Here is a 16,645-nt window from a genome sequence, read left to right as displayed (position 1 = left end):
AGGCAGGAATTTCGAATCTTCCATTTTCCAAGAAGTCTGTACATTATTGGGCATCCACAAGACACGGACAACAGCGTTACACCCACAATCAGATGGGATGGTAGAGAGATTCAACCGAACGCTCGAAGAACATCTGCGGAAAATCGTTGATAAAGACCAACAGAATTGGGACAAGTGCATCCAGATGTTCCTGCTGGCGTATCGTTCAGCGAAGCACGAGACAACTGGTTACACGCCAGCAAAGATTATTTTCGGATCTGATCTGCGACTCCCTGCTGATCTTAAGTTTGGTACGAATCCTACAGCTGTAAGAAATGATGGAGATTATTGTTCTGCCTTAAAGGATGAAATGAATGAATTGCATCTAATGGTAAAGACAGCATACGCATCTGATGAGCAATAAGATGAAGGACCGGTTCAATCAAGCGGCAAATTCAAAAGGTTTTGAAGAAGGTGATCTGGTCCTGTTGTACAATCCACTTCGAAAGAAAGGCTTGTCCCCGAAATTGCAGACAGCCTGGGAAGGACCCTATATGGTGATGAAACGACTTAATGACGTGGTATACCGCATACAAAGAAATGGGAAAGCACGATGTAAAATGAAAGTAGTACATTTGGGCTCGCCCCATTTGGTTCAAGAGGATTTGTGCCTAATCGGGACGATTAGGCTTTAGTGGAGGGCAGTGTTACAAAAAGTAGTATTAAGTTGTATTTGTATTACTATATGCATCCCTGATTATGAACAATAGCTGTAGGTATATGGAATAGCATTTGTCTTGTTGTAGACATCTGGCGCCACACTGTCTGCTCGTCTAGTTAAACAATTGCTGAGTCTGGCGCCGCGACTGTCTGCTTGCGTCTGGCGCCGTATAGCCGTATGTTCTGGTAATTTCCAGACGCGATATTCTAGAAGGAGGCTATAGCCGTATGTTCTACCAGACGCGATATTCTAGAAGGACACGTCGGCATCAGCGAGAAGTGCGTGGCTATATAAGCCGTGGCAGCGCCAACGTAATCAGTCAGTGCTAAGAGTAAACAGCTATAGTGTAGACGAGTTGTGAAATAAAGAGTTTTTTTAATTTACAGTGTTGATTTGTCAATCCGAATAGCATACAACTCATTAAAAAGGCCATATACAACATAAATGTACAAACTCCAATCGTGTGTGTCGAAAATGCTTACTTTAAGAGCAAATTATGATTTTTTATAGTATGAAGATTCAGGCACGCTTTACTGTAAACATAGAATTCATTAAAATAGTTAATAAGCTATTTTAGTGTAAAATAAATATTTTTCAATGAAAATATGTTTTAATATTCCTATTTTTTGTTTAATAAAAATCGGTAACTCGTCATAATAACTGTTATTTTAATTTTTTGTTGTTAACCAATCCGAAGTCACCAAAATCGGTAAGTATAACAATCCACTCAGCAAGTGACGGCTATCAAAACTAGCATACGTTTCTAGAATTTGCTTGAAAACTAACTTGTGTACCTAAATACAGGCGTTCAACGACGCGTCTTTTACCGCTCAGCGTTAACGCGGACTCTCACTTAAATTTTAACTTTAGTATAAAAGAAATGAAATGCAAAACGAATTATTATATTAAAGCAACTTATATCCGTTTGTACCAACATTACACATCGCGTGACAAGATATTTTTCGGAAATATTATTAAGCTAAGTTACCGCATACAAAAATATGTGTAGAACGTCAAAGTATTTCAAAAGTGTTATTTATTAAAAATAAATTCAATCCTTTAAAACTTATTCTCTTATTAGACGTAGCTACACTATGGAGAAATATTAGTTAAAGTGAAGAAAAATTTAAAAGATCAAATGTTATAAAAACTAAAAAAAAACTCTAAAAACTTATCAAAGACAAAAACCTTCCAATAATATTACATCTTTTTGATTTATACATTTCACTGTCACAACTGGCGCCAAAAACTGTTTCGCGTGCTAAAGATAGCAGAAAGTTGTAAACTTCGAATTGTTTGCATTGGATCGTCAACATTGAATACAATTTCGTTATATATAATTATAAATAAAAGCAATGGCGGTAATTAATTATAATCGTTAGCATTACATTCCTTAACTTATGCATTTTGCAGGATCAAGTGAGTTCTCCTCCTCCAGCGACGCCTAGCGATGTTGACGACCGACGTGAATTGCGTGCTGCTATGACTTCGCCCGTTGGTGATTTTGAACCATTCGAAAATGAAGATGAAATCCTTGGAGATCAAACTATACGAGACGAAGAGGAGGAAGATGGTGAGGAATTGTTTGGGGATAACATGGAGAACGACTATCGTCCTATGCCAGAGTTGGACCACTACGATCCCGCAATGTTAGACGACGATGAGGACTTCTCAGAATTGTCTCAAGGCGAGCGACACGCAGCTGAAGCTGAAATGCGAAAACGTGATCGCGCTCTGGGTATACATCGGGATGATCGTGATCTGGGTTTTGATCACAGTGATGACGACGATGATGTCGGTCCACGCGCGAAGCGCCGAGCTGCAGAAAAAGCAACCGAAGGCGAAATGGAAGATGCAGAAATGATAGAATCCATAGAAAACTTGGAAGATACAAAAGGACATTCTACAAAGGAGTGGGTCAGCATGCTTGGACCTCGCACGGAAATTGCTAATCGTTTTCAGTCTTTTTTGCGCACATTTGTTGACGAGCGTGGTACTTACACATACAGGGATCGTATTCGTCGGATGTGCGAGCAAAATAAGTCGTCATTTGTGGTGTCTTATACGGATTTAGCTAATAAGGAACACGTATTGGCATATTTCCTACCTGAAGCTCCTTTTCAAATGCTAGAAATATTCGACAAAGTTGCAAAAGAAATGGTTTTGTCTATTTTCCCTACTTACGAACGAGTAACAACTGAAATTCATGTCCGCATATCAGAGTTACCTCTTATAGAAGAATTACGTACCTTCCGCAAACTACATTTGAATCAGCTTGTGCGTACTTTGGGTGTGGTTACTGCAACAACTGGAGTGTTACCTCAACTTTCAGTTATTAAATATGATTGTGTAAAATGTGGTTACGTTTTAGGACCATTTGTACAATCACAAAACACTGAAGTAAAACCGGGATCTTGCCCAGAATGTCAAAGTGCTGGACCATTTTCGGTAAGCTATTAGCTGAATTTTTTTCCGCATAGATTGTATACAACTTCTTTAATTTAATTAGATCAATATGGAGCAAACGCTTTATCGCAATTATCAAAAGATCACTTTGCAAGAATCACCTGGTCGCATTCCCGCTGGTCGGATACCGAGAAGCAAGGACGTGATTCTTTTGGCGGATCTATGCGATTTGTGTAAACCAGGCGATGAATTGGAGGTGACTGGTATTTACACGAACAATTATGATGGTTCTTTAAACACAGAACAAGGGTTTCCAGTTTTCGCTACTGTTATTATAGCGAATCACATTGTAGTAAAGGACAGTAAACAAGTCGTACAATCCCTTACGGATGAGGATATAGCAACTATTCAAAAACTAAGCAAAGATCCGAGAATCGCAGAAAGAATTATCGCTTCAATGGCTCCTTCCATATATGGACACGAATATATTAAACGTGCTCTAGCCTTGGCACTATTCGGTGGAGAGTCTAAAAACCCTGGTGACAAACACAAAGTTAGAGGTGATATAAATTTGCTCATATGTGGAGATCCCGGAACAGCAAAATCACAGTTTTTGAAATACACCGAAAAGATAGCACCACGCGCTGTTTTCACAACTGGACAAGGTGCCAGTGCTGTAGGTTTGACTGCCTACGTTCGTCGGAATCCAATATCACGTGAGTGGACTTTAGAAGCAGGAGCTTTAGTGCTGGCCGACCAAGGCGTATGTCTTATTGACGAGTTTGATAAAATGAATGACCAAGATCGAACATCCATTCATGAAGCCATGGAACAACAGTCAATCTCAATATCAAAAGCTGGTATTGTAACCTCTTTACAAGCGCGCTGTACAGTCATAGCAGCTTCCAATCCAATTGGTGGTCGATATGATCCGTCGATGACCTTTTCGGAAAATGTCAATCTTTCAGAACCAATCCTCTCACGTTTCGACGTACTTTGTGTAGTTAAAGACGAGTTCGATCCGATGCAAGATCAACATCTGGCTAAGTTCGTAGTAAATTCACACATCAAACACCATCCATCAAGTGAGGAGTATGTAGAAGATTCCCAGCCAACGGGAGTGGCTGAAATACCACAAGATCTTTTGCGTCAGTATATTATTTATGCCAAGGAAAATGTGCGCCCTAAACTCACGGTTAGTAAAGAGAAATTACATAAAACTAATTTCGTTCTTAAATTCTCATTTTTATATTATTTGATAGAATATTGATGAAGATAAAATAGCGAAAATGTATGCACAACTTCGCCAGGAGTCCTTTGCTACCGGTTCGTTGCCAATAACCGTAAGACATATAGAAAGTGTAATCCGCATGTCGGAAGCACATGCTCGTATGCATTTGCGTGAGAATGTTACTGAGGCTGATGTTAGCATGTCCATACGCATGATGTTGGAGAGCTTCATTGAAGCCCAAAAGTTCAGTGTAATGAAGAAAATGCGCACAGCATTCCAAAAGTATCTTTCCTTCCAAAAGGATCACTCAGAATTGCTCTTCTTTATTCTTCGACAATTAACACTCGACCAACTAGCCTATATTCGATGTAAAGAGGGACCTTCGGCAACGCATGTGGAAATAATGGAACGCGATCTCATTGAGCGAGCCAAACAATTGGACATTTTTAATTTAAAACCGTTCTATGATTCTGAAATTTTCAAACAAAATGGGTTCTCCTACGACCCGAAGCGGCGAACAATTCTACAGATAGTCACAGAAGCCGCGGTGTAATCATTCCCATTTAAATCATGTTTGTTATACTTTTAATGACTTTACGTTCTGTTTCATCGTACCATGTCTGGCACCTTCAGGTCCATAATTATTTTAATGCATAGTTTATAATATTACATGTATCCAGCGATAAACTCGCATTTCAAGTACAACTAATCAATAAAGTTATATCTTTTACAAAGGAAATTGTAAAACTTTATTCATTTAGTAACAGATTTGTACCTAAAAAGAAAGCACTTTCAAAATATTTAGTTGTGCGTCTAATCCTCAATACCCATTTCTTTATCGAAATCCTCTTCAGAAATTTTATTTCTTTTCAGCTTCTTAAATAGGCGTATATCGTTAGCTAGTTCGTCTAAATCTTCTTGTGTATATTGGGGCTTCCTTTTCTTTGTTTTATCGCCTGGCGCTCCGTTTTCGATTTTTCGCTGCTTCTTAGCTTTTCTTAGTTCCTTTTTAGTTTTTGAATCCATTTTCGCCTTCTTCGTTTGTTCCCAGGCTTCCGTACGCTTTTTGAACTTTTTCTTCCCCGGCCATATACCACTTTCTTCATAAACCTTAAGTTTTTCTTGTCGTATTTTTTCCTTTTGAGGATTCTTATAGCTTAATTTTGATATATCTACATCACATTTAGGTCCAACAAAAGTCGTTGTTTCACAATTCTTCAATTCTGGCATGCGTGGCATTTGAAGTAATCCGTAAGCTGTAGCTACTCTTCCCAAATCCAAATCTTTTAAACGCAAAATTGCGTTACATTCATGCTTTGTGTATGCCTGGACGTGTGATACGAAGGCACGAGTTCCTTTATCAAAAACATCTTTATCCTTTAACTGAAAATATAGAAACATTTTAAAAACTAACTCAATGCTATAATAAATCCCTGCATACTCACTTGCAGAGAATGTAGTTTTTGTAGAGTTTCCTCCAGTTCTTCGCTATTGTGATTGACATCCTGCAGTTCACTTAGTTCAACTTTTTGGTTTATCTTTAAAAATGTAATATAAGCATCTTCCGTTGGCAGTAGATATACTAAAGCATTGCCTTCGTTACCCTGCCGAGCTGTACGCCCTACGCGATGTACAAAACTACTTGCATTTGCTGGCGGATCCCATTGTACCACCCAGTCAATTTCAGGTACATCTAGACCACGTGCTAGTACATCAGTAGAGAGTAACACCGCGTCCGTCGCCTGTCTGAATTTTTCCACAGTAATTTTGCGTTTATTTTTCATTTTGCCATGTATCCCCAATATACAGCGATTAGGTAGAAAATGTGTCATGATTGTCATCCAGTATTCCACACATGCGCAAGTAGGAAAGAAAACCATAACTTTTACATGAGAAGCAAGTGGTGAGCGTAAGAAATGTAGAAGAGATAAAAACTTTTCCTCAGGTTGAACGATTTTATAAAAATTTTGCAATTTTATTGGTGTACTAATGTTGGATTTTTCTTTAACCGAAACTCGAACAGGATTCCTTAGTCCGGCACGAATAAGATCTGTTACTTCTGTAGTTTGAGTTGCAGAAAATAATCCCGTTCGACGTTGTCTAGGTAAATAATTAAGAATGTTGTTAATAGTTGCTTTGAAGCCCAAATCAAGTAATCGGTCAGCTTCATCAAGCACAAGCAATTCCTGTATTGAAAAAATAATTGTTTAAAACATGTAAACATTACTTGATTATCTATATGATTTACCAAACTTTTTACCCTGCCGGCAAGGTTAAGATCACCTTTTCTCTCAAATAAATCCTCCAATCGGCCTGGCGTACATATTAAAATACATGGGTTGTCTTTTTTAATCGCAGAAATGTCTTCGTCTATGCTGCTGCCTCCCACGACCAATTTCTGACGGAAATAATTCAATTCTTTTTTTTGCAAAAATTTCTCTAGAACTTCAGATATCTGAAAGGCAAGTTCACGCGTTGGTGATATAATTAGCGCACCAATTTCTTTGGACGTCCAAGGGGTATCAGTGTGACGATTTTGTAACATCTCTAACATAGGCACCAAAAAAGCTAGTGTCTTCCCGGAACCTGTCACTGCTTCGACACTGACATCTTTTCTTTGAAGCAGTAACGGTATTGAAGCACTCTATAAAAATGTGAAAGTAAATAATCAGGAGAAAACTTTATTTAATTTCCCTTACTTGAACCGGAGTAGTCCTCTTAAATCCTAAGCTTTCAATTACTTCGAGAACTGGTGAGGAAAGTGATACTTTTTCTAGGTCGGTCCATTTTCTACGAGCCATTGAAATGTATTTTTCCACTTTTCTATATTGTTTATTCAAAAAAATTCAATATGTTTCAGATATTTCACAGGATAGTTATTTATTACGTTTTGTTTTGGTTTCAACAACCACGTGTTTAAGAGTTGCCAAGTGCATTTCGGCATTTATTTTTAAGAAAACTTTTTAATCCTCCTTTGAATGCTACAACAGTATAAATTGAAACCTACAATAAAAGAAAGAGTAAGAATAAGAATAAGAAAGAATAAAAGAGGAGTGATTTCTAGGTAAATGCCTTTCTAATGCAATTTATAGAAAATAACTGACTTCATCCCACTTATGGCATAAATATATAATTCAATTTGAAAATTCTCTAATGCAACTAATAAGATATTATACCCTATTGCCGATTTCAACTTCACAGAGTTGAATTGAAGTTAAAGATATTAACGTCAAGTCAACCAACTAGCTTTTTGTATTCCGAACTTCAGCTATTTTCAGATGAAATTTTATTAGTGTTTCGTGTTTTGTTACAATGACAAAACTCTTTAGACCTAAACTAATGTACTGTCACATATCAAAAATCCTTCGTAATAATAAAACGAACTAAGTCAAATGACAAGCCAAGTTTAAGCGATTTTAACTTTGGAGATAGCCATAATCTCTAAGGAGGATGTTTATATTATGAACACTGCTGCATTATTTTGATTTTACTCAAAATATATGTTCCTAGGAATTGCAGATTGTATAGACTCTTTAAGTTTAAATCATTTCCCACGTTTGCTTAAATATATTTTTACTGTTTCCAAATTGTACCTTGCTTTGTCCAGTTTCGCAATTTTTCTCCAAGGTTCAACAAATTTTTCTTCTTTATATAGATGTGCACAAAAAGACTTATTGAAATAGTTTAAAATAATATATAAAATAGTTTATTTATCTGATGTCATTTTAAATTCATATTTTTCACAAATAAACGCCGAAATGTTTCATTTACTTAACAGTTGTAGTTTTTTGGTTACTTGTTAATCCCACCTGTACATAATTGAAAATTCGACAAAATTCCAACTTCAATCAGATTGCAGTTATGTTGAACGCCGTAATAAGAGCTTAATATATCATTTTAGCTACATTCATTGTATAAAAATAAAAACCATTATTTCGCTATATCACTAATTACTTTTCATTCGCATCACCTTGTTATTGAAATGAACTTGTCAAAATACACATCTTTTACATTTCGTCTGTGTTGAGTTTCTTGACGTCAAAAGCAAAGATGGCGTTGATGGGTGCGCACGGTTGTTAAATTTCGTCGGATTTTATTTTTCAAAGAATCTGGGCTAATAATTAATTACAAAATAGAAGAGTGTATTTTAAACGTTTGCCCACTACCGCGATCAAGTAATGTGACTTTATTACAAGTTATAATTCGTGTGTTTTAATTCTAATACATGTTACATCAAACTCTATTCAAGACGTAGTGAGAGAAAAATTACGATTCAGTTTTTCTGTGTATACGTGAATGGGGAAAAAATTTGCAACACCCTAAGAAGATTCCTCGGAATAATGGATTGAAAAAATAATCCTATTAAAATATAAGTGCCAACCGTTTATCTATTATATATAAGTGCTGTGTTTTGATTTGAAAGTATGTATATTTAAATTGTGTTTGGTTTTAAATTAATGTTTCATATATAAAATATTTATATTTCCTAAATAAATACTGAAACTTGGTAACCGATCTTCATACGGAAACACCCTTTACCAACAATTTGCAATTGCGTATTTGTGTGTGTATTTACTTTGGTTAGGCACAAGGACGAAAGGGATACATATTCATACAAGAAATAGGGAAATATCTGCATTAGTACTCCGTTGTTGATGAAATCCACGAAATTAAGTTAACAAATTATTTGGAAAATGTTCAGACCATTGCATTTCACTTCACCTTTAGGCTTAACCAATAGGATGCACAGGACATAATAACACACTCCGTAAGTAGATTTTAGTTGGGGCAGATTCGCTACATTCATTCGTGACCTCGCTATGTTCATTCATGAACACATACAAATAAATTTCACTACGCTTTTATACGCTTATTCGTATTTACCACCTAGTTCTGACCTCACCACGGCTGTTAAAACTTTTTGGATTGATTTCTTTGATCTGTATCTTAGTAGATCCTTATGAATAATTAAAAAAAAAAATTAAAGTTATGTTAAATATATGTAAATTTTTTAAATTCGTACACTTTTATAAATGCTAATAAAACGGTAATTTTTTTCTATTATTTCATTGTGTTGTTCTTGATGTTCTAGCATTCTTCGAAGTAGTTATAAACCTTAAATTGCAGAATTTTTATCCATTGCAAAGTAAAAAGTAATCATATTTGGGACAAATGTAATTTGGATTTTTATCTACATATGTATGTATGTATATACTTATATGTCAATGGTTTCGGTATTGGCACATTTAGATAACGTAAATATACATACGCAAAGATATACATACACAAGTATGTAAATAGTATAAAAGTTTTGTTCACCTAACGGTTGCAGATTTGTATCACCTAAAACTAACCTAGATAGCTATATACTATACATGATCAGGATGGCGATAAAAGTTGAAATCAATGTCTGTCTGTCCGTCCGCTCGTTTCTAGCTGTAATTTGAGTTAAAATTGAGATATCTTGATGAGACTTGGTACAAATGTTGCGTAGCTAAAACTAAAGCGGAGTTCGTAGAAGACGCCCACAAAATGCCATTAAAGAAAACCCTATAAAGTGCCATAAGTAAGCATTAAAATATGATATTGAACTGTAATTTGGCAAAATCAGTAGCAAGGGGCTCCTGTGGGCTGAATATAGCTTTAATGTACATACATACATATAGCCTAGAAGACTACAGCTACAAAAGCCAAATTCGCTTAAGACAATTCTTATAAGAACTATTACCAACAGTGTGAAAATGAAAAGTAATGAAATCGGATAATAACTCCACCCACTCCCCATATAACGGTACTGCTAAAAACTACTTGAATTCACAATTTTAAATTCCATTTGATCCTTTCACTTTCCAGTACACAAAGAAACAAGCAATTAATATAACGGTATAGATCTTTGCACGAATAATGCTTGTATACTAGTATACTACTTATGACCAAAAATTGCCCAAATCCAACCAAAACTGTTCAAGCCCCTAGGTAACGAATATTTGGGCCCCTTATATAATTGACTTTTGATCGAAAAAATGAAAAAATATTATTGGATATATAATTGGAATTCAAAGAAAATCTTTTCCTGATAATAGTATTCCTGTTCCTTACAAATGGGTTGAATCGGTCAATACTTCCTTAAGCCCTCATATACCTAATTTCGAACTTCCGGGTGACTTTATACCGAATACATCAGCCAACATGTGAATTATCTTAATAAAATTGAGAAAGCATGTTTTTCCTTGCAAGTTGAAACAGTAGGCAATATTAGGTTATACTCGAACTTCGCTTTTCCTTACTTGTTTCTTATAAAAGTTTATGTTATACTCTAAGACTTTTTTGTGGGCACTCTAGCTACCACGTAACTTTTTTTATACTGTAATTAGTAAAATAAGATTTTTACTCAACATAACAAATTAAGTGTTCCTCCTCCGTTACACAATAAGTGCATAGTATAGGGCAAGCCAATGACTGTTGGGAATGTGATGTTTTTCAATTGCAAACGAGAACTATTATCAACTAGAATATTTAAATAGGAGATAAGAAAATTTATATAAGGAGGTGTAGGTATTTTATCTGAGAGAAACTTGCAACGGTTTGCGGTTTGGTTTTTCGAGCTAAAAGTACAGTGGAGCATGAAAGTAAACAAGAAATAGAGGAACAACAAACGTGATAATCTAGCTACAGGTAATGATGTCACTCATTGATTTTTTTTTCTTTTTCTTTGACATATTTTCATTTTGCTTTGCTTTAAGAGCTTTAAAAATATTATAACGCTAATATCTTTGAATGCTCTAAATTGGAGTTATGTTATACCTCATTTCTTTTAGAAAATTAAATTTTGGTAAAAGGCGATTTAAAAACAGTTTTTTTTTTTGTTTGGAAACTTGAGCTAATTCTTATAATTGAGAAGTTTGATGTGAGTATATCTATATACATATCGTCACCTAAAATGCAAAATAACTTATGATCAAAAAATTCGAAATTGAGTGTTTCATTGAATACGATCTACTTCAAATTACATACATACATACAGTGTACCCAATTGTTTCCCGAACATTAAGCCGATTTCGCAAATCAGGCTCTTCAGTTACAGTGCATAGAGGTGGAAGGCCGCGAAAAACAACCGAAAGAGAGGATAAGGCAGTCACTCGAGCAATAAAAAATTACCACGATATATCGGCAACATCTATTGTAAGACAATTACGGTTAAACATATTATACAGATCCATACAACGTCGAGCTGTCCATGGGGGATTTTCATGCTGCCTGTAGCAAGTTAGTGCAAAAACGCCGTATATTTCTTTAAAGAACAGACTGGTGCGACTGGAATTTGTGAGGAAGGTCGTAAATTGGACGATTACCAAATGGCAAACTGTACTTTTTTCTGTCGAATCGAAGTTTATTATGAAAGATTCGGTTGGGCTGAAGCTGATAGGCAGACTGAAGGAATAACGCCTAAATTCACGTTATACAAAAGGCACAGTGAAACACGGTGGAGACAATGTACCAGTGTGGGGTTGTTTTTCAGGGAATGGAATAGGGCCAATTCATCATATAATTAGTATAATAGACAAATTTAAGCATGAAAATATTTTTTAGAATATTATACTGCCGCATGCTGCAAAATAAATGCCTTTCAAATGGAGTGATCAACAAGACAATGAACAGAAACACACTGCTTTTTATGTAAAACAGTGGTTTATTGATAACATGATTGAGGTTTCGAAGTGACCCGCATAATCACCAGATCTCAATCCCATAGAGAACCAATGGGAAATTGTAGATCGAAAAATCAGACGTAAGAATTGTAAAAACAAGGACGCCTTATTCATACAAATAAAGGAAGCATGGAAAAGCATTTCATGTGCCACATCAAATAAATTAATTACGTCCATTCCTCGCCGATGTGCAGCTATATTGAAAAATAACTGATACACAACCAAAAATAAAAAGATAAAAATTTTTCAATCATAAAATCATTTCGTGCTTTAGTTTTGTCGCACCAGATTTTTGGAATTTTTCATATATGGAATTTTGTATTTTTTGTTAATAAGTTAATATGTTTAATTTTTACTAATTTTAAAAGAAGAATACATGAACTAATAACACAACTCAATAAAACATCATTCAATGCCTACTTTATGATTTTATTCAGTTAAATACCGATAAGGTAGAATTCGTGCTTTAGTTTTGTCGCACACTGTATAAGTACATACATATGTCCAAGATTTTAAGGTTCTGCCGTTAGATATTACCCAGTTTTAACCATTATTTAAGTTTTGTTTCACTCACGTTCCATTTTATAACGTGTTTCATTCTTTCTCCTGTGAATTTCCGAAAATGTTGTTACGTTAATTTGCATTTTAGGTGACGACATATAGTATACATAGATATGTCAGAGTTATTTTATGGTTCTATTGGTAAAAAAATTTAGACTTGTTAGAGCTTTGAAAAAATTCACATATTAGTGGTAACACTACAGCTCATTGTCGCCGGCAAAATTGGAAATGGTTTTCATTTCATTTGCGAACTAAAATCATATAATCAAATAATATTTAGTGGAATAGGCTTTGTTTTGGATACTGTCGGTAAATCTTCGAAGTATGGTGTACATCTTGAAAGGCCGATTTCGCTAAATTTCTTTCCCTGTATGTATAATGAAACAACTTTGATCATTTGATATGGTTTTCCGACGTAAAATTTAAAAGTGGTGAATTTCTGTTTACTTTTAGTTTTCAAACTGAACGGAGGGACTAATGCGATATTTAAAAGTAGACATGTAACAATTTTAATCGTAATAAGTGTTGAGTATTTTAATTAAAATGCTCAAAATTATTGTTTTTCCGATTTGACTACAATGTCATAAAAAACACTAACTTAAAAATTCCTTAACACGTAGAATTTCTGCAAAGCAATTTGTGTTCATAATAAAAATGGTTGTAAGTGTTTAAAATGCTAAAGCCAAAAAATTCCGCTTATTAGAAGTGTCAAGGGGTGTAGAGGTCAAACCACAAACAGAAGTGCAGAAAGTTCACATAAGTTAAGGGGTTAGGGGTAGTCAGAGGTACGAAAAAATGAGAGTTTTCAGTATTTTTTTTGCTACTAAATCATGTTATTTTACAAAAGTAGTAATATGGCATTATTATAAAAACAATCGGACAAAAAAAAATTATAAATAGATAATCCCGGACCTGATCGAAGGATTTTATCTTTTTTTTAATAAAATGGCGGCCTCAGGAAATTTTTTTCTAAATTTTTGGCGAAAAAATCAACAGTTAAATTGGTCTTAAAAAATCGAGATTTTTTAAAACAAAAAAATACTTCCATCAACTTATCTCGTTTCTTACCGTGCAAGATGAAATTTGTGTTTGTGTTAGTGCAAATGATGTTATGGAAAGATTAGGCTTTGCACATAATCCGAATGCGGGTTTATTCATAAATAAGCTTGAAGGCGATCTTGCTTCATAATGGGAATGAAAGACTCACTGACATGAACGAAACGTACGATTCAGGTTCTATATTCAATAAACTATGGTGCTTACAAGTGGTTAATACCTCATACAAATAATTATATGTATGTGCATCAACTTTTTGCAAAAAAAGAAAAGATTACAAAATTGCAAAATATTTCTGGGTATGTAGGTTTATTTTTATTATTACATAAGATATAAAAAAATAAAAAATAACAAATTTCAAATATTTTTTTAAACTAAAAAACAAAATTTAAGTTTATGCTTATAGTAAATATTTATGTGCATTTTTCTATTTTTGCTTGTAAATCTTATTCATTTGAGTTCAACTAAAAGACATCTCTACTTTAATAGTCAATAGTTTTGCCCTTATTTTTTAAAACTAAATTAAGCCGCTTTGGCATAGAATTAACTAATGACTGTAGAATAGTTATGTCAATATTGCCCCATTCTTGCTCTATGGCTAATTTAAGGTGACATACTGTCTCAAACTGCCTTCCGTTTTAGACAACACGTGCAGAGAGGATCCCCCAGAGATCTTCGATCGGATTTAGGTCCGGACTTAATGCTGGCGGGAATTCGCCTGTCATTAAAGGAGCGCTTCGTAACCTGTGCCGTGTGGATTAAAGCGTATGTCCAGTTATCGCCATAAATATTGCCAGCAAATTCTATCAACTCACTGTCCAAAAGATTTACATACATACTAGCATTCATTTGAGTGGATATATAGCATATAGGTGTCTTTCCATTGAAGCAGATTGCAACCCATACCATCAAGGTACCGTCTCCAAAGCCTTGCTTGTAGCAGGAACGTCATTCCTGACGCGAATCTCCCCAATATTTCTTGTAATGATCTGGGCCGTCCAAATTGAATTTTTTTTCGTCACTAAGCACTATATTCTGCCACTCTTCGGCCCAGAATTGGTATTTATTTGCAAACTGTAAACGTGCTATAATATGCCTTTGCAAGAGCTTTGGTTTAGGTACCATGGAGGTGTGTTTGATAAACTTATTTTCATGAATAATTTGAACAATTCTATTCCTTGTTATTTGCAGTCTTAACTTGGTCCGTATTCGACCGCTACTCATCGAATCCGCTACTGCTAGCCGTCGAATCATCCGTTTGCACCGATCATCAATCTTGGTTTTCCGTCCGCTGCGTCGCACTGTACCATAAATAGTGGGGTTTTTAACAAATCTTGATATACAGTTTCGATGCCGCTTTAGTCTGGATGCAATCTCGTATATTTTGGAACCGCTTTCATGCATTCCTATAATTATTCCTTGTTCCTTGGCTGTCAAACTAGTACCACGAGGCATTTTAGGCTTAAAGTTAAATAAATGTATTAAAATTTCAAATAATTCATCAAGTTAATACACCTTGATGCAAAATAAACTTTTAAAAATGATACTGAATCTCCCCTGACACCACTCCACTGTGAATCTAATTATAACTATAAATGCTCACAGCAATCTTTAAGATTTGTTGAGTGAGCCTAACCTCTAACTAATTCAACGAATTTCCGATTATATTTTAAGTTGTTTTTTTTTATTATGGGCAACTTGACATCATTGTCGAGGTATAAGAAAACATCTTTATATATAAAAGTACAACTTTTAGTGAAATTGCTGTTACAAATAGATACTTTTTTTGCACTGAAGAATATTCCTTCTTGTACTGCTATTAATGTGAAGATAGCTGTACATATGCAGTCAAATATAAAAGGTACTTGTAGTCTCTTGTAAGAGTAACTAGAATACGATTAAATCAATAAGTAAAGTGATTGAAGCTTTTCAAGCAAGGTTAAAGTGATGCTGGAAAAGTGGCTAAATGACTAAACTGTGTCACCACTAGTTTATTGCCCCATTGTCATGTTCAATAAAAATACGTATCTTTAAGTGCAAATTTCTTTTTAATACGCTACAAATTATAAATCAATTGTGATTTAGGGAGGGGTTTCCTTTTAAACACGTTCAAAAGGGTATGTACTTTTCAAATTGAACCCGGACTAACTAAAGAAACTACATTTTCATTATAATAAAAATGTTTGTTATCGCCGTAAAAATATGCCTATTTGCAAAACTTTACACCAATTCAAAGAAGGTTGTACCAATCTAGTTGAAAATATTTGTATCGATTCGATTTGCGCACTTAGTTTATATGGACCAGTCCGGGTCATTTATGATCATATGTATGTATGAGTTTTCCTATTAGAGTTCAGTTGATTAATGCTTTTTCGACTATCTTTTTTTAGATTTTGGATGTTTTTACAACAAATGATGTTAAGTAATTTTCGATTTCTCTTGCTTTTTTTGTTTTGCTTTTAAGTTCGATGTAACTTCTCCCTTTTCCGAGTTTTTTAATTCTTATTTACTGACATACATTACTATCTATTATTAGACTCTTTATTTGTATATAATATGATTACAAATGTGGGAGTTTTAAATATATATAATATGTATGTGCGTATAACTCGAACAATGTACAGTTGTTTACTGGTCCCTTGTACTTGTTTCTTATCAGATTTGAAATTCCTTTATCGCGGTGGAGGCGAAAATTTAATTTTTGTTAAACGTATAAGTACATATTTTATATATATGAAATTACAATAAGCGCAACCGTATTTGTCGGACTTGTATCAGTATTACCGACTTGTCGAGCCCATGTTCGACAATGAGCAAAAAAATAGTTAGACATTGTTCATAATTATATGATTCTTAATTTATTCTTTAAAATCTATGTCGTCCCCCTCAAAGTAATTCCCTTTGATAGGTTTTCCAATCCTCGAAACAGTTGTTAAAGCCAATTTTGAATTTGACGCAAATAGTATTACTTGTTGACAGTTT

At 34.6% G+C, this 16,645-nt stretch overlaps 3 protein-coding genes across 7 annotated transcripts in view; 2 read left to right on the top strand and 1 right to left on the bottom strand.

Moving 5' to 3' along the window:
• The first annotated feature begins 1,903 nt into the window (after positions 1 to 1,903).
• Positions 1,904 to 5,076, top strand: LOC105226613 (DNA replication licensing factor Mcm2). The gene is made up of 4 exons (XM_011205580.4): positions 1,904 to 2,061; positions 2,114 to 3,148; positions 3,210 to 4,301; positions 4,369 to 5,076. Exons 1-4 carry the CDS (start codon positions 2,056 to 2,058, stop codon positions 4,888 to 4,890), a joined length of 2,655 nt encoding a protein of 884 aa, XP_011203882.1. The 5' UTR covers positions 1,904 to 2,055; the 3' UTR covers positions 4,891 to 5,076.
• On the bottom strand, positions 5,063 to 7,263 carry LOC105226612 (probable ATP-dependent RNA helicase DDX55 homolog). The gene is made up of 4 exons (XM_011205579.4): positions 7,037 to 7,263; positions 6,586 to 6,981; positions 5,783 to 6,523; positions 5,063 to 5,720 (listed from the first exon to the last, which is right to left on the bottom strand). Exons 1-4 carry the CDS (start codon positions 7,136 to 7,138, stop codon positions 5,151 to 5,153), a joined length of 1,809 nt encoding a protein of 602 aa, XP_011203881.2. The 5' UTR covers positions 7,139 to 7,263; the 3' UTR covers positions 5,063 to 5,150.
• Positions 7,264 to 8,356: 1,093 nt separating this feature from the next.
• LOC105226649 (FERM, ARHGEF and pleckstrin domain-containing protein 1) overlaps positions 8,357 to 16,645 on the top strand; it is a 65,723-nt gene continuing 57,434 nt past the window's right edge. For 3 of the 5 annotated variants that reach the window (XM_019990415.3, XM_029550336.2, XM_049449516.1), the window contains exon 1: positions 8,372 to 8,759. The gene's annotated coding sequence lies outside the window, so the exon portion shown is untranslated. Of the gene's footprint in view, positions 8,760 to 8,868; positions 9,106 to 16,645 lie in introns of those variants that run through there. The other 2 variants (XM_019990416.3, XM_029550337.2) reach the window with 2 other exon arrangements.

The sequence above is a fragment of the Bactrocera dorsalis genome, chromosome 2 (assembly GCF_023373825.1).
Source record: "Bactrocera dorsalis isolate Fly_Bdor chromosome 2, ASM2337382v1, whole genome shotgun sequence".
NCBI lineage: Eukaryota > Metazoa > Arthropoda > Insecta > Diptera > Tephritidae > Bactrocera > Bactrocera dorsalis.
Note: the sequence above shows the minus strand (reverse complement) of the source record. Positions and strands in the feature narration are given on the sequence as shown.